This window comes from Camelus bactrianus, chromosome 10 (genome assembly GCF_048773025.1).
Source record: "Camelus bactrianus isolate YW-2024 breed Bactrian camel chromosome 10, ASM4877302v1, whole genome shotgun sequence".
Lineage (NCBI taxonomy): Eukaryota > Metazoa > Chordata > Mammalia > Artiodactyla > Camelidae > Camelus > Camelus bactrianus.
This window is the reverse complement of record NC_133548.1, coordinates 527,230-552,225: the sequence shown is the minus strand read 5'-3', so window position 1 is coordinate 552,225 and position 24,996 is coordinate 527,230. Positions and strand designations below refer to the sequence as shown.

General features: G+C 59.3%; 2 protein-coding genes across 8 annotated transcripts; one reads left to right on the top strand and one right to left on the bottom strand.

Moving 5' to 3' along the window:
- Positions 1–6: 6 nt before the first annotated feature.
- On the top strand, positions 7–10,937 carry GATD1 (glutamine amidotransferase class 1 domain containing 1). Of its 7 annotated transcripts, none has more exons than XM_074371336.1 (8): positions 7–154; positions 1,711–1,787; positions 2,327–2,432; positions 2,783–2,890; positions 3,921–4,015; positions 4,470–4,563; positions 4,811–4,922; positions 5,048–10,937. In XM_074371336.1, the coding sequence occupies exons 1-8, from the start codon at positions 91–93 to the stop codon at positions 5,052–5,054; spliced, it is 663 nt and encodes a 220-aa protein (XP_074227437.1). In that variant the 5' UTR covers positions 7–90; the 3' UTR covers positions 5,055–10,937. The 7 variants fall into 7 exon arrangements, 4 of the variants coding, with proteins under 4 accessions (XP_074227437.1, XP_074227435.1, XP_074227438.1 ...); XM_074371334.1 differs by having other exon boundaries at positions 2,327–2,444; XR_012509453.1 differs by having other exon boundaries at positions 4,470–4,922.
- TALDO1 (transaldolase 1) lies at positions 8,125–15,054 on the bottom strand. Its single transcript, XM_074371333.1, has 8 exons — positions 14,895–15,054; positions 12,105–12,228; positions 10,680–10,787; positions 10,307–10,438; positions 8,992–9,167; positions 8,675–8,872; positions 8,434–8,579; positions 8,125–8,337 (listed from the first exon to the last, which is right to left on the bottom strand). Exons 1-8 carry the CDS (start codon positions 14,989–14,991, stop codon positions 8,305–8,307), a joined length of 1,014 nt encoding a protein of 337 aa, XP_074227434.1. The 5' UTR covers positions 14,992–15,054; the 3' UTR covers positions 8,125–8,304.
- Positions 15,055–24,996: the final 9,942 nt, after the last annotated feature.

Here is a 24,996-nt window from a genome sequence, read left to right as displayed (position 1 = left end):
CGGCACGTGACCGCGTCCCCTGGCCGCGCGCACGCACGCACGCACGTATGCTCCGCGCACGCGCAGGCCTCGCGGGCTGCCCCAGAGACCATGGCTTCCGAGCGGCTCCCGAGCCGGCCCGCCTGCCTCCTCGTGGCCAGCGGCGCCGCCGAAGGTGAGGCTCGCGGAGGGGAGGGCGGGAGGGGTGGGCGCCGGGGCCGGGGGCCTCCCGCCGCGAGCGCTTCCGCCTGGGCTCGGCTTCTGTGGAGACGGAGCCAGGTCAGTGCGCCGGGCCGCTGCCCTCAGGGACGCGGGGCGGCCGGGGCGGTGCGCCGGGCGGTGGGTGTTCTGGGCAGGCGGGGCCGGCCTGGCGCGCGGCCCGGCGAGGAGGGCTGGAGAAGGGACTGTCCGGCGGGCCGGGAGACGGCGTGGGTAGAGCAGCCCTCGCCCTGCCGTGGCAGAGGCGCCGGGAGAGCTCGGGGGCCCGCGTCTCTCGCACTGTTTCTCGGTCGGGTCCTCGGGGTGCTCAGGGCCAGCCCAGAAGGGTGAACAGATGAGGGCGCCTGGTACTGTCACGAGCACTTACCAGAGCCTCTGTGCCTCCTCTGGCTCCGAGGGAAGTGATGAGCCCACGGTCGAACCGCGGGGAGGTGGAGAGACAGGGCTGGGACCTAGGGTCCGACTCTGGGGCCTGTCTCCCTCTTGACGTCTGTAGCTGCCCAAGTGGGCGAGGCAGGGGACTGCGGGTCATGGGGTCAGTGTGCTGAGCCACAGGGCCCCGAGCGGTGGGCCCAGAATGAGGGATGGAGGACCCGAGGAACGCCCACTCCCTGCGTGGAGAATTCGAGAGTGAGCCTCTGAGAGTGGGGTTCAGTTCTAAAGAGGTAGGCTGGGGGTTTTGGAGCAGGGTAAAGGGTGAGGAGAGGTAGCATTGGCCTGGCTGTGCCGTGGGGAAGGGGATGCTGAGGACATCCGGTCGGGGCACAGCTCTGAAAAGGCCACTAGGCTCTGTGGGCTGGACGAGTGGGCCCTCCAAAGACCCTTCAGAGGACCCTGGGGTGAAGCGGGTGCTGGTGAGAGGGTTCGGGGGCTGGGAGGGCAGAAATGGGGAGACTGCAACGTATGACTCTTTACGATGAATGTGTATTAATTGGTAATTGTGAATAAAGATGAAAGTGACGCTTAGGGACTGAGTCTCTCGGTTAAAATAACTGTAGAAGAACGCAGATCAAGTCCCTTTAGAAGGAGGCGTCTCTGCTGGGGCCTCAGCTCCCAGGAGCCCTGTGGACTGGGCATGGGCAGAAGAGGACTGGCTACAGCGCTGGGGATGGGGAGATGGGCAGGATCCAGGAGCGGAGTGTCCTCTGGCAAGGGTAGGGCTGGGTGCTGGCCTGTGCGGAGGAGTCCGGCTACACCCACCCTCCTGCTGACCCTGGCTGTAGCCCCACCTCGGTGGCTCCGCTCATGTGTGTGGGGGGTGGCGGCTCAGTCCCTGGTGGTTCAGTGAGTGGATGAATTGAGTGTTAGAGAACCTCACATTTGGGTTTGCCTTCGGGCTGGGGAGAGAGCCCGCCTCAGGGGGTGACGGGCCAGTGGGCTAGGGTTGCTAACCCCAGGGATGTGAGAGGAGACCCTGGGTGAGGTGGGGTAAGAGGCTGCTCCTCAGGGCAGTCTGGGCCGGGAGTGGGGCTGTGGCGCCCTGCACCCACTGGGGACGCGCTCTCCTTGCAGGTGTGTCGGCCCAGTCTTTCCTCCACTGCTTCACTCTGGCCAGCGGTGCCTTCAACCTGCAGGTGGCCACCCCCGGGGTAAGTCCAGCCACCCTCTTAGAGTGGTCGAGCAGGGTCCCTCCCTCTCTGGGGTCTTGGCCAGGAGAGTGCTGTCACTCCCTGGGGGGAGCAGGGAGCCCAAGGCCGGTGTGAGCCCTTGAGGGCTTGCCACCAAGCACTGTGACCACCCAAGGAGGGAGCCAGCTTGGGCTGAGGGGTACTGTCAAGTTCTGGTCCTCACTTTCTGGGCTCTGAGATCTTTGATAGTGTGTGTTCGGCATGTCTGCACTCGTGAGTGAGGGTAGCACAGACGGTCCATCAGGAGGACTTCTTGACCCTCGATGGTGTGGGGCTCGGTCATAGTGGTGACCCTGGATGCTTCCAGTGTCACCTCTGAGGTGGATGGGATACTTGCTGCTGCTTCATAGGCGGGAGACGGAGAACCAGGGGCAGGTGGTGGGGGCGGCGAGGCCTGGTGAGGGGCAGGGCTGTCCCGAGGGACTTGTGGGCATTTGCTCGGGTCTGTGCTCGCCAGCGTGGGGAGTCTTGTGCTGACCCTTGGCCTCTGGGCTCCGCAGGGGAAGACCATGGACTTCATTGATGTGAATGAGAGCAACGCCCGCTGGGTGCAGGACTTCCGCCTTAAGGCCTACGCCAGCCCCGCCAAGCTCGAGTCCATCGACGGTGAGCGTTGGGGTGCGTGTGGGGCTCCCACGGGGTTCGTGGCCCCAGAGCACTCTCTCGCTCTGTTCCTGGAGCACCCAGGGGCTTGCCACCAAGTACTGTGACCTGCCAAGGCAGTGTCCAGTCCTGTAGCCTGTGGCCAGAGTTCCTGAGCTTGGCCTCGGGGAGAGAGGTGGGGGCATGGAGGTGGCTCATGGCCCTCAGGAACCTTTGCTTATGTGGGGAAAAGTGACAAATGATGACATCTGGCCAGCAGGAGCAGAGAGGAGCCTGGCTGGTCGCCGTGCAGGACCAGACCCTGGCCGGGGACCTCGCTCTCTGTAACTGACTGGCCTGTGGTCTCCTGCCAGGTGCCCGGTACCATGCCCTCCTGATTCCCAGCTGTCCTGGGGCCCTGGCTGACCTGGCCAGCAGTGGGTCCCTGGCTCGGATCCTGCAGCATTTCCACGGCGAGAGCAGTAGGTGGCCCTCGGAGCTGGGCTTGGGGTGGTTCTACAGGTTGATGAAAAAATGGGGCTCCCCCCACAGTAGGGAGGGGCAGGCCACACCAATGAGGGGTGTGGGCAATGGTGGCCATGGAGTGTGGGATTCAGGTTTTGGTGCTGGAAGTGCCCTGACGGCAGATGTGAAGAGCCTCTGACCAGTGAGTGGGCAGGTTTACTCTGTGTGTGCACACACGTGGGCAGGGCATTCCCTCCCCTTGACTTTGTGCCCATCAGGTCGCTGCCCCCGTGGTCCCTCTGCCTGTCTCCCTCAGGGGCTGGTGGCTGCAGATGCCCCCCCCTTCCCTGGCCCCTCCGAGGTGGGTGGGCAGGATGCTGGCTTTGCTTCTGGTGGGGCTTGGGGTTCAAGCCAGTGGCGGCTGGGAGAGTCTGCTCTGTGGGGACACCGGGCTGTGCTGGACAAGTCTGTGGGGTGGGGGTGGGTGCTTATTAGGGTTCAGCAGACAGCCAGGGGCTCCACACAGCGGCCTTTGTTGGTGGGAATGGGGCCTCCTGTCCCCAGCAGGGTCTGGACAGGCGTCAATTGTCCCTGGCCACCTCAGCCGTGGGAATGCTCTGGTGCCAGGCTGCCTTCTAAGAGGAAGGCTCTGAGCCAGGGTGACTGCTCAGCGGGTGGGGGTATTGCCTCCAGTGGCCGTGAGGGGCAAGACTGGGGCAGGGCGCCTTCCCCCAGCACAGAGGCTTCCTTTGCATTCAGAGAAGGAGGAAGGGTCCCAGGTGGGCTGCCACACCGTGACAGTTGGGCCGTTTGACATCCATCCTCAGGCCACATCTGAGCCTGGGGCCGTGCAGGCGGTGCTGAGGGGAGAGGGTGGGAGCGCTCCAAGTTTGACCAGCGGACCCCAGCACTCACCTTACTCCTTGCTGTCTGTTTCTAGGTCACCGAAACAGTCCCAGTTCTGAGACGTGTCTGGGGAGTGGAAAGGGAGGGTGGGGGGTGTTGGGAGCTGGGTGGCCTGAGGCCCAGCGTCACCCCTGCTTTCAGAGCCTATCTGCGCTGTGGGCCACGGCGTCGCCGCACTCTGCTGTGCCACCAACGAGGACAGGTCATGGGTGTTCCAAGGCTACAGCGTCACGGGGGTGAGTGCACTGCAGGGGCCCTGGCGGTGACAGGCATGGACAGACCTGCCCCTGTGCCTGGAAGCATGAGGACAGGCCAGGGACCAGCTGGGGGTCCCTCTGGTGGGGGCACTGCTCATTGCCCAGATGGGGCTGTGGAGAATTCCAGCACAGGGTTGGGGGAGCGGCGAGGAGCAGGGGCCATTCCCGCCCTTCTGAGGTGCCTGTTGGGTGTATTACTCCTTTTCTGGGTGGAGGGCCTGACTGGACAGGGAGCAGAGGAAGGGTCCTGGGGGTGGGTCCTGGGGCAGGATCTGCAGGGAGAGGACCGAGGCTGGCCTAGCCGGTGGTTCTGGAGCAGGGGCTCCCTGTCTGCTTGTGTGGCCCCTGGGGGAGATCACGGCTGTGACCCCTCACATGGCCCTGTACCCGGTTGGTACTTGCCTGACCTGGGGCAACACCCCTTCCCCCACAGCCCTCCGTGTATGAGCTCGTCAGGGCCCCCGGCTTTGCCCACCTGCCCCTCATTGTGGAGGACTTCGTGAAGGACGCGGGCGCCTGCTTCAGTGGTGAGCTGGGTGGGCACTTAGGGGTGGCGATGGGCAGGGGCTGCAGCCGCAGCCTGCGATCAGCCCGGCCAGGCCAGCCTTCTGGAGCCGTGTCCAGTGGACCTCAGGGGCCAGCACCCGAGACCAGGCAGGCCGGCCCACCCCCTGACCACCGGAGTCTACCTGCAGCTCACGGCCTGGGGAGTGGGGTGGGGCCATGCCCAGCACGTGGCACTGCCTGAGGCCTGTGTCCGCGGGTCTCCTGCAGCCAGTGAGCCTGATGCTGTACACGTTGTGTTGGACCGCCACCTCATCACCGGCCAAAATGCCAGCTCCACTGTCCCGGCCGTGCAGAACCTGCTTTTCCTCTGCGGTAGCCGGTGAGGGCTTTGGGCTTGGGGTGGCAGGCGGGTTCCTGGCTTGTGAGCAAGCCCTTTGCTGGGCCAGGTGGGCAGTGATGTGCTGGCATTGCTGCCCAAGCCTTGACCTGGCATCCGTCCTACAGGAAGTGAGGCGGCCGGAGCAGCCTGGCAGCAGGTGCTGCCACCTCCAGGCATCCCGGGTGTCCCCAGAGGCAGCTGGACTCTCGGGCCTCCTGGGTCTGCCTCTGTGACACCTCACCTGGCCCTGGGGGTGGAGGCTGAGGACCGTCCCTGAGGGCTGTCAGCTCTGGGGCGGGCCCAGCCCCGACCCCAGCACCATCTCCTTGGGGAGGAGGTGGAGAGCGCCGAGACTGCCAAATGGTCCTTGAGAATTCTGTCTTCCACAGAGAGCAAGCTGTGATGCCCAGTGAGTCGGCTGCGGGGCTGTCCTGGCCCCTCCCTGCTCTTGTTCTGCACCCATGTAGGGGAACAGAGGCTGAGCCCTTCTGGAAGCCAGGATGACGGCTAGCTGGGCAGTGACAGGCAGGGCCCCAGGGTCCCATTTCTGGGGCCTGTATGCGGTCTCCCCATCGCTTTGGGTGTTGGTGGGGGCTGTGTGGGGAGGGGCCTGCCCGCTGGGGCTGACCCTTACCTGGTGCATGGTTGCCAGTGTGAGGGCGACCCCACGTAAGGCCTGGGTGGACCTTGGGGTGGACGCTGCGGTGCCACCATGTCCCTTCTGATGTTGAGAGGAACACTTTGATTGTGAATACGCTACCCTAGTCCTGCCCAGGGGCCTCCAGGTGGTGACAGCCCAGCTGGTTCTGCAGCTGCTCTGCCTGGTGGAAGTGAGGGAGGCCCGAGTTCCACTTGGAAGGAAGCCCTGGGTGTGGCTGGCCGGCGTGGGTTGGCAGGGGTGGTGGACAGTCCTTACCTCGCAGGCCCTGGACTGACCTCTGCTGGGTACGCCAGGTGGCGGTCTGGCTGGCTGGCTCCTGGTGCAGCCCGATCGCTCTCCAGCTTCCCTGGGGGGGCCTGGCCTGTGGCCCTTAGGCGGGTCCTCCTGGAGCTGCATGTGTCCCCAACCTTTCTCTGTCACCCTCCTCCTTGTTATCTCAGCCTGACTGACTCTGCTGCTTCCAACCCCTCAGAAGGAAGCAGGGCGCCCCTGGGTCCGAGGCTGCTTCCCTCCTGCTCCACAGACCAGGCTGAGGTGCTCCCTGCATGCGTGCTCCTCCCTGGCATCTCCCAGAATAACAATTTTGGGGGCCCCGACACCTGCTGGCCTGCTCTGTGCACACAGTGGGCCTGGCCAGCCCCACCAGGGGTTCAGTCATCCTGTGTCTGCAGTCCTCACATAGTAACGGCTCTGACAGTTTTTTGGGGTGCCCTTAGGGGCAACATCTGTTATCTTTGAAGAGCTTCTGCTGGGCCAGATCAAGACCCAGGTGGGCCCTGCAGGGGGCCCTCCACAGCCCTGTGCCCTGGGTGGCTGAGTCCGCCCTCTGTGGCTTGGTCCTGAGTATGCCAGGTCCAGGGACACTGGGGTTGGGGCAGGGGGCAGCCCCTGAAGCTGGGAGGTGGCCGATGGGTGGGTGTGGATGCCTGGGGTTTCCCCACATGCCCAAGGTGTTTAAAACAGACCCAGAGGTCTACCCAAAGAAAGAAAAACCTACAACACCACAAAAATGGTGTGTGAATGTCCATGGTGTGATTGGTGACATTAAGTCATAGCTTCCATAAGCAGCATACTTATTAATGGATAATAACCTCTGTAAAGGTGGAATGCTGTTTGGCCGGAAAACAGTGAAGTTCTGACAGCATTGTGATGTATAAGCGAACCTTGAAAACGCTTTGCTAAGTGAAAGAAGCCAGACGGACAGGAAATACCCAGAAAATTCAAAGTGGGTTGGTCACATATGAGTGCGAACAGAGGCCGATGGACATAATGTCTCCTTTCAGGGGAACAAACATACTCTAAAGCTCAGTGCTGCTGGCCACACAGGTTGTACACTGAGTGGGTAGGCTGCATCCTGAGGCCTCTGGCCAGGCTGGACTGAGATACCTCTGTCCCCCCCAGGACAGCCCCTTGACTGCTCAGGGGGAGGGGGCTGGGGTTGCTTGGCCCCCAACTCAGTCAGGCAGCTGAGAGCTGGGAGGGGCCCTGCAGAGGTGAGAAGCCCTGTCCACCACTTGGACCCTTGGCAGGTCCCTGTGGTTTGATGTCCCGCCCCTACCCAACCCAAGGAGGCCTCTTCAGCACCCTGATGAGCTGGATCAGCCGGTCCTTAGATCTGCCCTGTCTGCCCAGCATTGCTTTTGCTTTTGGGGAGGGCGGCTGGAGGTGGCTCCAGAACCCCCAACTCCCAGCCCTTCTGCTGCAACCTCCAGCAAATGGGCTTAGTGAGCTTGGTGCCCCCACAACCCTGCAGGAAACTGGAGAACAAGCGTGTTCTGGCTCCCAGAATGGGAGAGTGGCTGCCAGAGGGAAGTAGGGATTGGGGGGCACAGGGGCTCCCTGCTGACCCTTAGCTGGAGCAGGGCTGTGTCCAATATACCTGTCCTAACACCTGGCTCCACCACTGGGTCTGGAGGGCCAGCTGGGCTGCCTCCATATTGGGGGTGGGGTGGGGTGGGGTGGGGGGTGCTGGCCTGTGGCTCCCATCCTGCTCCTGGGCAGCCTCATCCAGACCCTTGTCCCTGCCTTGCTGTGTTCAGGAGCAGATGGTGGGGCTCCTGTGTGGACCACCTGTCACCAGCCCCGCAAATGATTCACCACCCCTCACTCTTGATTTGAGGTTTTGAAGCTGTCGGCCAGTGCACTGTGCCATCCCCACAAGGTGGTGCCACTGTCCCACAAGGAACCCAGGGTGTGTGGGGGGTCCTCCAGGCTGATGCTTCAGCCCCAGGGTGGTGGGGACAGGAGGCCCTCAAGCAGGGAGTGGGGCTGCTCCTCTCCTGGGTGCCCGCAGCTGCCCGCCCTCTGCCTGCACACCCTACTAGCCTGGGGGGCCACTGGGGGCTCCAGGCCAATCCCCACCTTCAGTGTCAAGGCTTCCAGGTCACTGCCCAGCAGCAGGCTTGTGATCAAGTGAGGGGCTGTCACTCCTGAGGGCCTCATGGGGCTTGTAACCCGACCCCACCCCAGTTGGGGCTGCGGTGGCAGCCCAGGGTAGGGTGGTTGGTGTGGAGAGGGGAATGAAGCCCTGCAGGCAGGAAGGAAAAATGAGAGCTTTAATGCACCGAGCAGAATTTTACATAAAATCAGAAGTCTGTGATTCATCCCCACTCCAATTAGTAAAAAAGGCAAGATTCACTACTAGGCGTGTGCAGTCGGACCCCTGGTTCTGAGGAGGTGCTTCTGAGAAGGCGCGGGTCTGTGGTCCAGCCTCAGGCACCGCTACTTTCCGTTTTCTGCGCTGAACATCCGTTCCTAAAGACAGACGCTTGAGCCGCCACGCGCCCCAGGCTGCTCCTCACCCGCCTCAGCAGGGTCCCCTGAGGGAGCCCCCCAGACCCTGGCACTCACCGCCAGCATCCGCTCCAGCTTGACAGCGTCTGCGGCAAACTTGCGGATCCCATCCGAGAGCTTCTCCACGGCCATGCGGTCTTCGTTGTGCAGCCAGCGGAAGGCCTTCTCGTCCAGGTGGATCTTCTCCAGGTCGCTGGCCTGGGCTGGGGAGGACATGCACAGGACGCTGAGCTGAGCCCCCAAGGCCCAGCACAGCCCCAGCTGGAGATCCCGCCCCTCAGGTGACTGGGGGACGTACCGGCCTTAGCTGAGAGCATGGGCGTCAGCTTGGTGGTGTCCTTGAGCAGCTCCCCCAGCAGCTGGGGCGATATGGTGAGGAAGTCGCAGCCTGCCAGTGCCTTGATCTCGCCCGTGTTGCGGAAGGAGGCACCCATGACGATGGTCTTGTAGCCGAACTTCTTGTAGTAGTTGTAGATCTTGGTGACGCTCTTCACCCCTGGGGAGACAACCGAGCTGACCGGCAGCTCCCCGCCCCCGCCAGGCTCAGAGCTAAGGCACCAGCTTCCCTCCACCTCTGGCCACCCCCCTTGTCCATCCCCTCTGAGGGCAACTCACCGGGGTCCTCCAGGGGCTCGTACGACTTCTTATCCGTGTTGGCCACGTGCCAGTCGAGGATGCGCCCCACGAAGGGGGAGATGAGCGTCACTCCTGCCTCAGCACAGGCCACGGCCTGGGCGAAGGAGAAGAGCAGCGTCATGTTGCAGTGGATGCCGTGGTGCTCCTCCAGCTGCCTGTGGACCGATGGGCAGTGTCAGTGGGCCTGTGGGCGGCGCCAGGCGTTCCCGCCCAGGACTGCAGCGAGCCCCATCTGACCCCAAAGATGTGCACAACTCAGTAACGGGAGAGGCGGGAACAGGGTCATTCCACTCTCCTTAGGAACAAATCTGGAACATTCTCCAGGCTTCTCTCCCGCTGGTGGGTTGTGGGTGACTGGAATTTCCTCCAACAAACCCACATTCCAGAGGTCCCCTGTGAGACACAGTGGGTCTTCCTGCCAGACCCCAATCCCTCACTTCCTCACAGAGCCACCAGGGCTGCAGATCGCCAGCTCATCTCTTGAGCATGGCACTGTGCTGCCCTCTGTCCCACTGGAGCCCGCAGCCTCCCCTGCCCTCCTCCCCGAGCAACCCTGCAGAAAACCTGTCAGTCCACGTGACGTCCTGGGGCCTCGGCCACACTCTGGGGCGGGCGTGGGCTGTGGGCTGAGTCTCTGCTCAGGCCTATCCGGCCCCAAGTGCCTGTCCTGGGGGACAGTTTCAGAGGTGCCCCCGCCGCTTGGCCACAGGGAGGTGGTGACAAAACACAGCTGCAGGTGGTACAGGGCAGCTCCGCCAGCCAACACTAAGTGACCATAGTACCCAGCAACCTTACTCTTAGGTGCGTGCCCAGCAGACTCGGCCCCAAAACCCGAGCATGCACGCCCACAGCAGCATCGGCCGATTGCTGGAGGACAGACTTGTAAAATGCCTGGTAGACACACGAGGGGACAGCAGCCTTAAAATGCACACAGCCCTGACGCACGCCAAGCACAGGAAGCCAGACCCGGAGGCCACGGTTTCTGCAAAGGGTCCAGAACAGGCGCGTCCGGGGGCAGGCGGCAGATCTGTGGCCGCGGGTCAGTGGAACGAGTAACCCAGAGGCAGCGGTGTGGCCCCTCTGGGCGAGGCCCCAGAGCAGCTCCCGGCCGCACCTGTCTCTCCATCCTCCATACCCAGCGCGGTCTGGTGGGACACAACTTTTTTCTGCGTGCTGCAGGCATCAGCACACTGGGCTGCTAAGGACGACACTGCGGGCCTCTCCCAGCACCTGCTCCTCTGCGAGGCCCCACCCGGGGAGACTACCCCGGCCCCCTCCTCGCCGGGACACTCACTTTCCAGCCTGAATGCCTTCCCAGGTCGATGACAGCTTTATGAGGATCCGGTCCTTGCTGACCCCGGCCTCCTTGTAGAGCTCAATGAGGCGCCGGGCCCGGGCCACCATGGCATCCTTGTCGAAGGAGAGCCTGTGGGGAGGGGCCTCAGCTCAGGGCACCCACCAGCCAGCCCAGAGCCGTGCAGCCGAGCACCCCCCCCCACCCTGATCCAGTCTGCTCTGCAGCGGGTTCATGTACAAGCACAGGCCGCAGGAGAACTACCTGACAGGAAGCAGCTGCCACCGGACACCTGGACGCCACGGGGGAACCTCAGACCCAAGGGTGGCTGCCCCTCAGCCCACCTGACCCTGTGTTGGCCCCACCTCCTCACCTCGCATCCACTTCTGTGGATACGCGGCCAGGAATTTTCTTCAGTATTTCGGCTCCAAACAACACAAAAAGCTTATCAATAGCATTTGTAATCTGTTCCTCCTGTGACCTGAAATTCAAGGGAAAAAAATCAGCTTAGAAACTTGTTAGGTTTAAATGCACAGGATTCTACATAACAAATTCTGTTATTTCTTTGTCAAATTCTTTTCCCTTCATTTTTTTTCTTAAAATAAATTTTTTTAAATTGTGGTAAAACATACATAGCATAAAATCTGCCATCTTAACCATTTTTAAGTGAATGGTCCTGGGGCATTAAGCGCATTCGCGCTGTTGTGCCACCATCACCACCATCATCTCCACAGCCTTCTCATCTTCCCAAGCTGAACCCCTCCACCTTCTGGCCCGTGAAAAGGACAGTCTCTCCAATCTCTGTAGTCGCCTGGGCAGACGAGTATATACACAGTGCTGTTCCAAGATGGACTGAAAGCTCTCCAGCCTGTGTGTCAGGGGCTACAGCCCTCTAGGGGTCTGGACGGGAGCAGGGCAGCCTGGCAATCACCAAGGACACCACCTCGTCACCAGTTCCAGGAACATGGAGAAGGGACAGGGAAGCAGTGACACTGGGTGTGCCCAGTGGTGAGTGGGCGGGGGCAGTGACAGAGCACCTCAGCAAACGATGGGGCCAGTAAAGGGCAGGCCAGCCCAGGATGAGCTCCTGCCAGGTTACCCCTATTCCCTGCAGGCCGCTTCCAGCTGGGCAGTATCAGCCTGATGGAAATTTAAATTTAAATTTAAAATGGCACCAGCAAAGGCAGACCTGTGGAGGGGAGAGCCAGGCTGCGGTAGCTGGGGACAGCGGGGGCCAGCCGGGAGGTGCCTGTCCTCAGAGACTAGACTGTGGCCACGGCTGCACCACTGCATACATTTATCAGAACCAATTGGACTGTGAGCTTAGACAGTGAGTCTCACTCCAGTAAAGCTGCTGAAAGATAGCAAAATGAGGCGGGGCGGGCATCCAGCTCAGGGACAGGGCACATGCTTAGCATGCATGAGGTCTGGGGTTCCAACCCCGGTACCTCTGTTAAATTTAAATAAATAAATAAATAAGCCTAATTACCTTCCCCCCAAAAAACAAAACAAAATTATAAAGAAAAGTTAACAAAATGCCAGGAAGCAGGCCCGTAGCTACCAGGCGTGGGGGACCGACGACAAAGGGGAGGGAGATTTTGGGGGGGGGGCCTGCAGCTGTTCTGCATCTCAACAGGGTGCTGTCTCTACACGCTCCTGCAGCAGGGGTGGTCGGCTACGTGGAAATAACGTGTTGGTAAAGCTGACAGAAGTAAACATGAAAACAGACCTTTCCTTGAGTCTAAGACCCCTGAGAGTTGGGGGGAGGCAGCTGAAACAGCCCCCGACCCGGCCTCACCCGCCCAGCCTCCTGCCGTAGGCGATGGCCTCCTCCACCAGCTCCTGGTAGGTGGGCATCTGCGCGGCAGCCAGGATCAGGGATGGGTTCGTGGTGGCATCCTGTGGCTTGTACTCCTCGATGGCTGGGGAAATAATTGCGGACAGCAGGAAGCTAAGTGGGGTGCTCGCTTCCACCAAGAGATCTGAGACAACCCCCTACAAACCCTAAACACAAGAAGAGCCAAGAATGTCTTCCGAGCGCACATCTCCCTCCCTGTCCTAGAGGACCGGCCATGGGGCAGCTGCTTGCACAACAAGCAATGTCGGGGACTAAAGCCAGGGATCAGTGCGGGGGGTGGGGCGGGAGCCCGCCCGACACATTGGGGGAGTGCACACAGCATCTCCCCCGACTGCTCTGTTCTCTCAACTCTTCTCTCTTGGAGCACACCAGTTCTTCCTTAGTAACCAGGTGAGGATTGCTGAGAAAGCAGCGGGCTGATCAGAAGCCTCACACCCAGGCAGTCAGGGCAGCACGGAGCTCATGTTCAAACTGCTCAGCTTCCAGGATTAGCTGGTTCAGTAAGTTGACTTGGCAAGTTAGTATTTTCAAAGTATCTTTTGATGACAAAGCTACAGAGATGAATAAGGGGGTTCTTGGGAGCTGGAGGGAGAGCTCTGTGTCCCAGCAGTGCTGGTGGCTACGAGACCTTCCGTGCTACCAAACCACCACAGACTGCCCTCTCTGCTGTGCAGGTGGAAACTGAAGACTGGGCAGGCCTGCAGCCTCCTCACAGTATTGTGCTGGTGCCAAGTTCCTGGTTCTGATGTCACACTGTGGTCACACAGAGTGTCACCACTGGGGAATGAGAGGCAAAGGATTCATGGGTCTGTATGGGCTAATTTTACAACTTCCTGTCTATAATTATTTCAAAATGACACGTTAAGAAAAAGTGCTCTGGAGCGGAGAAGCTTACACAGATGTGTTGAAACTCACAGAGCAAGGCACCGAAAATGGTGCCTTTCATTGTATAAAATTATGCTTGATGAAGCTGACTTCTGACAAAATTGCAACTGAAACCAAAACCTATCTGGGGTCAACAGAGGGGCTTCATGGTCCAGGGACTGTTAAATAGCATGCAAAGCTGGGGACGGGGCATTGTTCTGAAAATAGTGTCCACTGCCTTGATTATATTGTCAGAGGCCCAATGACTTCCCTAGAGTAAGAGCCTTCAGTTCATAAAATGACCATAAAACCGGATGCCCTGTTTACAACTATGTAACATTTATGGATATACATTATCAGAGCATGTATTTTTTAATAAAGTTAGATTTTTAATAAAATCTAAGAATTTTAAATGTCAGTACTTGAGTTTAGATATTTCTATAAAGGGGGGTAGCAAGCATTCCCCAGGACCCCCTGCCTTGCAGGCCCTACACGACAGAAGGTGACGGACTAGCCACCCTGCCCCTGCCGCCAGGTGAGACCAGAGCTCTGTCAACTGAGAAAGACGGAAAATACTCCAAGCTAAGAAGGCGCAGGAAGACGTGCAGCCACTTTTCCAGCACTCTCTATCCTACTGATGTCATTGTCAGAGGCCTGCACCACAGAGGGCGGGGTTGAAAGAGGATGGAGGCCTCCTGGGGGAGCAGGAGCTGGAATCTCCCAAGGCCCCCCAATTCTGACCGGGTGAGGACATCTGTCAGATGGTTTAAAACACAGGCTGGGCTCAAGCCAATCACTGTCTCCATCTTTTACATTTAAGCAGCCAAACATGCTTACTCACTCTGCTAGGCTCTGCCAGATAAAGACTTACTGTTACCAAAGAGGAGTTAAAGCCTGTTTCTCAAGTCACCATGAGAAAGCAGAAAACAGAGGAACTCGTCTGTGTGTTGTGTGCCTCACAGCGCTCATATCCACAGGGAACTGCAAGATTCTCCTGAAAATCTTAAACTTCACAGCCCAACGGAATGGAGGTTCACCTAGTCTGGGCGCTGCAGAGGGCAGAAAAGCTTAGTTCTCCAGTTCTCTCCAAGGAACGTGATTCAAACCGGGGAAAATCTAAATTTGGGACAAGCTTTGCTCTCCTCAACGCATGAGGTTTTACCCATCCAGTTCCTGGGCCCCAGGCGGTGAACGTCTAACTGGTCTGCACCCTGCCACAGTCACCAGCATGCACAGCTGTCCCCTGGGTAGGGCTGGAAAGTGTGTGCAACAGGAGGTTTCAAAAGCGAGTGGTGTCATACGCAGTTTCTGGTCTTTCTGGGCCCAGAACTAACTCATTTTCCTGCTCGGCGGTGAACATTCGCTTAACAAAATTGCCTAGTGTAACCACCAACTAACCGCGAGAAAGTCAGCTCCAAGGCGGGCCTTGAATCTCCCCAAATCAAAGCATTTGGTCACCGTCCCCTGACCCGCTGACCCACTGACCGTTCACAGCCGGCTCCCGCGGGCTGCCAGCAGCTCGGAGAGAACCTGGGCGCCAGGCCCCGCGACTGCTGGGTCCCGAGGCAGACCCCCTCGCCCCGGGCCGAGGGCGGACGGGGAGCCGGGAACGGGGCTCTAGGGAGAAGGGGGGCGGAGGCCGGGGGGATCGGGGGCCTGGGGGGGCGGCGGCGGACTTCGCGGCCCGGGACGCCGAAGGCCGGTGGCCCCGCTCCGCCCCCCGGCGCCCCTCACTCGCTTGCCCGCACCCCGGCGCCCCTCGCCCGGTCTCCCCTCACCCCCGGGCCGGCCGGCGCGCGGCGTCCACGAAGCCCCCGCACTGCCGCCCGGCCCGCTCCCGGAGCGCGGGGCCCCGCGTGGTCTCACCGTGGAAGTCGCCCGTGTCGGCCACCACGGTGGTGAACTGCTTAAGCTGGTCCAGCGCGCTCTCCATCCTCTGCCGCTTGATCGGGGACCCCGACATGGCGAGCGGCGGCCGGAGCAGGAAGTCCACAATGCCCCGCGGTCCCGCCCCCGGGCGCGGCCAATCGGAGCGCGGCGCGGGAGGGCCGTGCGCGCCAGCGCGGGCGAGGCCCCGCCCCGGAGACCGCGCCCCGTGGGCTGGGCTGGGCGGGGCCCCTGGAGCCGGGAGTGCGCTGGAGCAGGGCACCCTTCCAGTGATGCGCCCCGAAATCGGTGTACCCGCGGAGCGAGGCGTTGAGCTCCTCGGAGCGTTGAGCCCGGAGTGACGCCTCCCCCAGCACTGATGCGCCCCTGGGGCAGTGATCCCCTGAGAGGTGCTGTCCCCGACGAACGCGCCGGCTCACTTCCCTCCCGCCTCCAGTGCGGAGAGAGCTGGAGTAAAGGTCGACGAGGCTCCATCGAGTTCAGGCTGAGGCGTTAAGCCGATCTCGGGAGAGCGGAGTCCCAGAGTGGCCTGGACAGCTCAGACCCTGGGCCACGGCCTCCGCGGACGGTGAAAAAGGCCTTTCTTAGCCCTGTTCCCTGACCGGCAGCCGCTCCGGCGGTCAGGGCGCCTGCGGCGAGGGGCGGCCGGCGCGAGTGCGCTGGGGGTGTGCTCGTGGGTTTGGGTTTCCGCCCCCTGCCAACCCTCGTGGGGCTGGGGGCACCCAGGGTGCGCATCCTCTCCTCAGGCCTGGCCGCTCCTCCGGGCCCTGGCTACCTCAGGCGGGCCTGGTGCCTGGGGAGGGGCTTGGAGGGGCGGTGAGGTGGCTTCATTTTCTCCAGGATGGGTCAGTTGCCTCCTTGCCTTGATTCTGGGAATCTGCCCCAGATGAATAGTACTATGTTCAGAAATACGAAATAAAATTCACATTTTATGGCAAGACAAGAAAAATTTAAACATAAAAAACGTGTTCTCTGCCACTTGGCCTCCTGTCTCCCCTCTCTTGTGCATTGTGTATCTGCATTATGCGTCGAGCTCCCCATCAACAGAAATACTGCTTAACCATAAAGAGCAACATTGTCCCAACACCAACAAGACAGCTCCTTGGAGATAACATTCCTGTCGTGAACACAACTCAGCAGTCGGTGTTGCGTGCAGGTTGGTAAAAGCAGGTACAAAAGGCAAAGGGTGAGAACAGAAAGGAGTGTGTTAGGTCATGCTGCCACAGGCGAGAGGGGCTCATGTGAGCCCCGAGGGCCGGGTGTTGGGGTCTTTTATCAGGTCGGATCACAAGGTAGCCTGATCGGCTTGTGCACACGTCTCTGATTGGCTGCAGGTGAGGTAAGAAGTTTAGGGTCTATGGCTCTGATAAGGTGGAGGTGTGGGCTGAAACAAGCCAGCCGGAGCTGTTGTGAGGTTAGGCATGACCTGAGGCTGTCAGTTTGTTGGGGAAACACGCCCAGGAAAGAATGTACTTTATCTGTTCAGGGATTGATCGCAGGCGGACGTCTGAGAATGGTGTCCTTGGACTTGAAGGATGTTGGCCCCACAATTCCTTCTTGATCTTGTAAGGAGCCAGACCTGGATTGTATAGACTGTCAACAATGTGTCATTTAACACCCTGCCCTCCACCTCAAAAACTGTGCCTTGACGTCTAATGGGCAGAATGATTCTCGGGGCTTTCTGAGGGGCTGTTCCCAGGTTATAATCCTCAGTTTGGCTCAAACAACATTTTCCGTTTCTTTCTTAGATCAACTGCTTAGTTTTTCATCGACAGAAGGTGTCCCGGGCAGTACAGCATCAGTCGTAGGAAGTGTTGCTGAAGGCAAGTTCACGTGCCCCACGAACAGCGAGGCCAGACAAACCGAAAAGCTGGTGTCTGGAGCAGAGAAAGGTTTACTGCAGCGCCGGGCGAGAACCGGTGTCTTGTGCTCAGAAGCCCAGAACTCCCCCATGGTTTTTAGGGAGAAGTTTTCATAGGTAAAATTGGGGGTGAGGGAGGCAGGATGTGTGACTTTCTTCTGATTGGTTGATGGTGAGGTAACCAGGTGAAGTTTCCAGAATCTTGTGCTCAGCCAGAAGTTGCCATCCTCCACCTGGGTGGGGGCCTTAGTTCCTGCAGAAAAACAAGATAATTTTCTGCATGTTCCTTGAAAAGGAGCCAGGACCTGCCCCAGCTGCACTGTAGTTTCTGGGCTCTTCCTCCCTTGCGTCTGCACTCCCTCCCCCCCTGTGTAGCAATTGGCCAAATCTGCCCTTTGGCACTCTGGAGGGCCAAGAAGGCTGAATGAGGCCTACTTCCTGCAAACAGGAAACAGGGGATTAGGAAAGGGTTTGTACTTGGAACTGCCCCATGGGGCTCTGCTCAGTTTCACAGAGAAATGTAGAAGCAGGAACTACACTTCGCAGAAGATATGTGTTAATCAGAGAAATGCATATTAAAACCACAGTCTCCTTTCTCTCACTCAAATGGCAATACCAAGTGCTGGTGAGGTTGTGGAGAAACTGGAACTCCCACGGCGCTGGAGGGGACACAGCATGACACAAGGTGAACTGCTGGGGAAACGGTTTGGTGTTTTCTCATAATGTCAACCACGTACTTACCATGTGACCCGGCACTCTCACTCCTCAGAAGAACGCATCCACAAAGATCTGCATGTGGATAATCACAGCAGCGTCACTGATTAAACTTCCCAGCTGGAAGGGACCCGGATATCCATCAGCAGAAGCGTCATGCAGCAGAGACACCTGTCCAGGAATAGTGATGGACTAGCGATGATACAGGAAAAATGTAGGGCACGAGAGGATGGCCGTGTCCCAGGTCTTGGACGAGTCCCTGGGACGCACCCCGCCCAGTGAGGGTCCTTGGGTTTGCACAGGAAAGAATTCAAGAGGGAGCCACAGTTGAGTAAAAGTAGATTTATTTAGAGAGATGAATGGGGAAGGGGTGGGGTAAAGTAGAAATAGATACACACTCCGTAGGCAGAGTGCAGGCCTTCTGGGAAGCCAGGAACGACCCCAGGCGCAGGGCTGTTAGTCGCCACGTGCTGACAAGTGGGGGGGTTATTCCAGCTACTTTGGGGAGGGGGCAGGGATTCCCAGGAACGGGGCCACCCCCTCTCCTTCACCTTTCATGGTTAGCCTCGGGTCACTCACCAGGCTAACACGTTACAGTATGTGTAATGAAGCTCAAGGTCCAGTGGAGGTCAAATCTCCCTCATCTTGGGCCTCCGGGTCTACTGGGAGTTGACGTTTCCGCCATCTTGGTGCTAATTGCTGTGTCATTCCTTTAATGGCTGTTCCCCACCCCCTTCCCTCCTGTCTCATTTTTTAAAACCTTTTTTTTAATTGAAATCTCCTGTCTCATTGACACCTGCGACAACTCATTTAATTCTCACAAGCATTACAGTGAACGAAAGTGAGACAGGAAGGAAGGGGGACAAGGTACAGCTAAAGCCTCAGGGTCACAGAAGGAGCAAGGGGTTGGGGAAAGGGGGCTGGGAGAAGGCTCTTGGGGGTGCCTGGCTAGCTCTGATCCATCCAGGTGGGCTTCCCGTGGGTCCAGCACCTGACTCGGCCCCTTCCCAGGGTGCCCCTAAGCCCTGGCCCTGTGGCCCAGGTGGTGGAAGGCAGGGAAGACTCCCTGGGTGCTCTTGCATGGGCTGGAGGAGACTCCTCAGGGGCCTCGGTGCCCTCCGGGCGTCCCCACCCAGGTCCCCACCCAGTACACTGATCCCTGGGGACAGGTGGAGGGTCGGGTTGGGTCGTGGGCAGGTGGCTGCCCTGAGGAGGTCCAGCCTCACTGCAGGCCCTGAAAGCGCAGAGCACAGCATCCTCACAGCCGGGGAGGGTGGGCAGGGAGCACTCCAGGACTCTGTCCCAGCAGCACCAGGACCCTCCTGTGGACCACGCCAAATAGGAACTCCGTGGGGCAGAGGCCATGGGCCTGCGAGGGGTCAGGGGCATCCGGGGAAGCTTCTTTGAGAAGCTGGCCTTTAGCAGACACCAGGTTCTGGGGGAGAGCCAGGCAGGGCACTGCAGAAAAGAAACGGCCAGTGCAAAGGCCCTGAGGCAGGAGTCACTGCTTGTCATAGGAACTGTAAGAAGCTGAGGTCTGGAGGCAACAGGGGACCCCTTGAGATCACCCAGCCCTCTGCAAAGACTTGTTTCAGGAGCCTGGAGGGCTTGGAGCAGAGGAGGGATGAGATAGGACTTAATTTTAAAGGGTTTCTTTGGGTGCTGTGTGGGGAACAGACTGAGGGGGCGAGGGTGGAGGCAGTGCAGGGCCACTGCTCTCCCTGGGGCAGGGACAGTGACCAGAGGGCGGCTAGGATGGAGTGGGTGCAGAGTGGACATGAGAGAGGGGCCAAGACAGCCAGCACCTGAATCCCAGGCTGATGTGAGGGAGTGCACCGGGTGGGGGGCAGAAGCTTCTGGTTTGGGGTGTCTTGATGCTAAAAGCCAAGCTGCAGAGGGTTTAGGGTCTTGAGCTTAGTGGGTGCTTAGCCTGGAGAAGCACATTTGAGAGGCACTGAACCAGGGCACCTGAAGCCAGGAGGCAGGAGGGACCATCCAGGAGAGAGATGGAGAAGGCCAGGCCATGCGCAAGGTGGAGCCTGGATCTGGGAGGAGCATCTGGAAAACTAGGTTCCCTGGGGGTGTGGGAGGGGTGCTCCAGGGCCTTGAGGGTGGCCTCCCGCTGGGACTCTGTGCTAACTTCGCCAGGGACCACCACGGTCAGGGGTGGGAGGAGGAGGTGGGACAAGGGTAGAGTCCTGCTCACTCAAGGCTTTGGGGCTGTGAAGGGAGCAGAGCTCATAAGGGCTGGGGTGGGGGCACTCATGCAAGGCTGGCCTTTGTCACCAGACAGGGCATCAGGGGTGATGGGAGGGGCGGGCAGCAGCCTGGGCACCGACGGGCAGGGGCAGAATGCTGGGGACATGTGCGGAGGCTCTGCTGACCACTTCCGTCTTCAGGGATGTTCCAGGAGGCCAGTCACCAGCCGAGAGGGCGGGGGTTGGAGGAGGAGGGGCGGGGTTGGGCCAGTGAGATGTGGCGACTGGGCTTGGCAGGTGGGTGCCACCTGTTCCTCCAGCAACTCTGGGCGGGGTCAGGAGGGGCAGAAGGTGGATTTGACCTCAGTGGGGCTTAGCCCAGAGAAAAGAAGCTGCTGTGGGTGGAGGAGGGGAGCATGGACACAGGTGAGGCTGAGAAGGGCAGGTCCTGGGGGGGGTGCTGGGTGGAGGGCGTGAAGGTGACGTCACGGCAGGTGAGTCAGGCGAGCACGCAGGGCAGGTGTGGAAGGCTGGGGCTGCTGGGTTGAGCAATCCCTGCCACTGGCCTTAGTCACAAGGAAGGAAGAGAGTCGTTTCCGTGGGTCAGGAACCCCACGAGCGCAATGATTTTTTGGATATGACACCAAAAGCACAGGCAATAAATGAAAAATGTGATAAAGGGAGTGACATCAAAATTTTAAACTTTGTATCAAAGGATGCAGTCTGCGGGATGAAGGGGCAAATCGTCACATCTGATGAGGGTTGGTGTCAGGAGACACAGAGGGCGCCTACGACCCCAGCAGAAAACAAACAACCTGATTCAAACACGGGCAAGGACCTTTCTCCGAAGAGGACACGCAAATGGCCCATGAGCAAAGATGCCCGAAGTCACCGACCACCAGGGAAATGCAAGTCACAGCCTCAAGGAGGCACCACTGACCCCCGTGAGGGCGGCTACTCTCAAGGTAACGGAAAACACAGGCGTCTGTGAGGGTGTGGGGAAGGGGACCCCCGCCCCTGCCCTGCTGGTGGGGGATGTTCCCACCGTGGAGGACGGTGTGGAGGGGCCTCAGAAAACAACAAACAGAATTCCCATGTGACCTGGCAACTCCACTTCTGGGAACATCCTGTCGACCAAAGCACAAAGCAGGAGGCTACAAATAGGAGAAGACAGTTGATCTGGGGTCTTAAGGACTGTGGTTCAGGAGACACAAATTTGGGTGAAACAGAAAGAGGGTTCAGGGGAAGAGGAAGAGTCCAGCTTTCAAAGACAAGAGCCGGAGGACGTTGAAGCTGTCTGCTGAGCCTGGGGACTGACTCTGACATGAGTCAGGAGGTGCTTGTCCCTAAGGAGTCAGCTGCTGTTTTAGGGTCAGGGTCTGACAAGTGTCTTGACTTTCTGGCAATGTTCCGGATGGCTGCATTCGGGCAACAAGCCCAAAGGTCAGACTCCATCCAGACTGAGGCGTGCACAGTCCCACCTCCTCAGGGAGCTCCTGGCTTTGCTTTAGAGCTGGCCCTTAGCAATACCCCTTCCATTTTTATTTTCCTTCCACAATCCCCAAAAGAATCAAAAGCAGGGTCTCGAGGTATTTGCACACCCATGTTCACAGCATCAGTCACAACAGCTAAAACATGGAAACCACCACGTGTCCATCGACGGACGACGGACAAACGAGACGTGGTACAACCCTATGTGGCAGTGTGATCTGTGGTCAATACAGGTTTGACCTTTGTCCCCAGTTCCTGGCTCACACACCCCCAAACCCTCGGAATTTCCTAAGAGCAACAGGAGCATCTTTTTACGACATTGGGTCTTTTGGCCTCAGTTCCTGAAATCCCCTCGGAGCCAGGAAGTGAGACAGGTGTCTTGATATCCATAACAAGCCTCCCACGACCACGCGGAGTCTGTGTTAATGAGGTGACTCTAGGAAATCCCCCAAGGATGGGGGTATGGTGGCCAGGGGAACCACCCATGATTAGAGGGGTGGAGCCTCCGTGAAAACCCATAAAGGGGGGCGTTCAGAGAGCTTCCAGGTTGGCCAACCAGAATGGGTTCACGTGCTGGGCTCCAAACTCCGCAGGGACAGAAGCTCCTGTATTTGCAACCCTTCCAAACCTCGCCCTGTGTATCTCTCCTCTGGCTGTTCATCTGTACCCTTTAATATCCTTTGTAATAAACCAGCAATCTAGTAAGTAAACTGGTATCCTGGATTCTGTGAACTGCCCTAGCAAATCAATCGAACCAGAGAAGGGGGTCGTGGGAACCTGCTCCTTGTCGTCGGTTGGTCACAAGCACAGGTGGCAACCTGGCTTGGCACCTGAAGTGGGGGCCGTCCCGTGGGACTGAGCCCTTGCCCTGTGGACTCTGGTGCAATCTCCAGGCAGACAGAGTCAGAAGAAGAAGTGAGTTGAATTGTCTGACCTCCAGCTGGTGGTGGTGGAGGAGTGCTTGGTGGTTCGGGGAAAAAGCCGCACATGTTGGGACTGGGTGCAGAAATGTGGTCTGTACGAAGGAACGTTGTTCAGCCTCAGAAAGGGAGACAGTTCTGACACACACGACATGAACGGACCTCGGGGATGTGATGCTCAGTGAAATAAGCCAGACACAGAGGGACACATCCTGTGAGATTCCTCTCACGTGGGGTCCCCAGGGTCACCATTCACAGAGAGAGACAGTAGGACGGTGGGGGCAGGGGCTGGGGGGCTGTGTTTAATAGGGACAGGGTGTCACTTTGGGAAGATGGACAAGTCCTGGAGGAGGATGGTGATGGTCACACAACAGTGTGGAAGAGCTTAGTGCCCGAGCTGCACAGACAAAAACGGTTAAGCGGGTACCTTTTATGCTCCAGGTATTTTACCACAATTTAAATGAAAGCCTGTGAGGGTGGCTGGGCTGGGTGGCTCTGGCTCTGTCCCAAGGCTTAGGCTGTGTCACCTGAAGGCCTGAGGGGCAGTGGGGCAGCTTGCACTGTGCTGCCCACAGGCCGTGGCGGGAGGTCCCTGTTTGTTACCTGGTTGGCCTGTCCTCACACGTGGTCTGGCACCTGTCCGGTCTGCAGCTTGAGGGGGAGCGGCAGGGAGGTGAGGCTTGCTTCAAGGTCCTGTTCCCCAGAGCTTTTAAACTTCCCCTTTAAAGACCTGCACAGCGATGGGGTGCGTGGACACAGGCCTTAAAGTTCAAGTGTGTGTGTAGGGGAACCCCAGACTCAGGACAGCAGTTCCTTTCGGGGCGTAGGTGCTCACGGGACTGAGGAGGGACCCAGGGATTCGACTCCGGAGGCTGGGGATGAGCGTTTGGTTGGTCACAGAGCCCGGCTTCACCTGCCCAGTTTCCCCTGTCTTTACTGACACATGGACGCCCTTTCGGGGCCGTTCCCTGCCCCTGCAGAACTCTTCCAGTCCTCTGCATGAGCTTCTGCAGAATGCAGGTTGCTTCTAATACTCGCTCAACCCTTTTCCTCCCACAGGCACCTGCCTTGCTGGTTGCGCCCCATCCTTGCCCCTGCCTTCCTCTCTGGTGACTTCTGCCGCCTCTGTCCCCTCCCACGCGCACAGCGGTGTCCTCTGGAGACTTCCCAGCGCGGCCTGGCCTGGCGGGCCGCGGGCCCAGGCCAGCGTCTGGCTCTGCCACCCGAGAGCTGACAGGCTTGTTTGCCCCTTCTGATGGCCGACTGTCAGCACCTGCTCAGGCCGGGGGGCACCCAGGGTCCCCGTGACCGCCCCCCACGGCCTTGCCCATTTCCCGCTGGGATCACCGGCTTTGCCGGCCGTGTGGTCTCCCTGCAGCCTCTGTGTCAATGACTCTCGAGGTTTGGGGCCTCGATACACTTTCACACACTTACAAATTATCGAGGGCCTCAAAGAACTCTCTTTTACATGGGTTATTGCCGTCGGTATTGACTGTATCAGGAAAAAACCCGGCAAGAAGAGTGGCATCAATACACGTTTTTGCAGGTCTCCTGGACGCGCCTTCACAGCAGCTGGCGCCCGTCCCTGCCCCCGCCTTCCATCTGCTGGGGCCCATCCTCCAGGCTGAAGGCACGGAGGGAATCCGGCCGCGCACAGATCTGCACATGGAAAGGCGGGAGCACGTGGATGGCCATCTCGGGTCATCGTGGACTTTCCCCTTCGGTCCGACACCAAACCCCCACAAGCGGCGTCTCCCGGGGAGCTGCCATCCGGCACGTGGTCCCCCCAGGGCACGTCTCGCCCGGGCCTCGGGAAGCCTCGGTCCACCTCGCTCTGTGACGGGACGTTTGGCCGTCGTGATGCTGTGACATCCTGTGTCAGAGTTTCACATTCCGCGTCCGCGGAACGCACGCTCTCCAACACCATCCGCCCCTAGAAAGCTCTTTTTTCGGGAAGCGGTCTCGCTTACGGTGGCAGGTTCCAAAATTCTTAATTTCCACTAGGAAGCTCGAATTTACCATGACAGTAAAGGCTGTCTTCTGTTTTTCTTTCTCTTTTTTAATTTTTAATTTTTGGCAGGGAGGTAGTTAGGTTTATTTACCAATCTTTTTTTTCAACGGAGGCACTGGGGGTTGAACCCAGAGCCTCGAGCGTGCTGAGCACACGCTCTGCCACTGAGTTATCCTCTCCCCACCTGCCTGTGCCTTTTCCTGAAGTGACAGGTCCCTCCCTCATTCTGGAGAAGCCGGCTGCCAGGAACCCAGGTGTGACCAGCACAGCCCAGGGGTCGCGCTCAGCTCGCACCTGGCCCCTCACACCCCGGGGCGGCACCACGTCCGCGCGCAGCAGGGTGCCGTGGGACCCGGTTCCTCGCACTCCGGGGCCGAGACTGGGCTCAGTCCCACGAGGAACGTCTGTGGACCCACCCGGACTCTGGTGCTTCTTTCCCTGGGGGTGTGTGGTGGGGAAGATGAGGGGCCCTGCCCCGCCGGGCCGGCACCCAGACCCTGGCTGAGGCGCCAGCAGCCTCGCCCGCTGGGGCTTCTGCACCGTCTGTGCCAACATGAGCCCAGAGAAAGCGGCAGATCGCTTCGTGTTAGCTCCTGGGGCTGCCACAGCAAATTACCACAGACCGCCTGGGATTCACGGTCTCCCCAGCCTGCAGGCTACAAGTCGGAGGCTAAGGTGTCCACCCGGGCAGCTCGTCAAAGGCTGGGAGGGAGCATCTGGCCCAGGCCCCTCCCCCGACTGCAAGCTTTGATAACCCTTGTCTTGTAGAAGCATCAGCCTGATCTCTGCCTCCATCTTCACATGACCTCCTTTGTGTGGGTCTGTGTCCAGATGTCCCGTTTATAAGGACACCAGTCATGTTGGGTTAGGACCCAACCTAGTGACC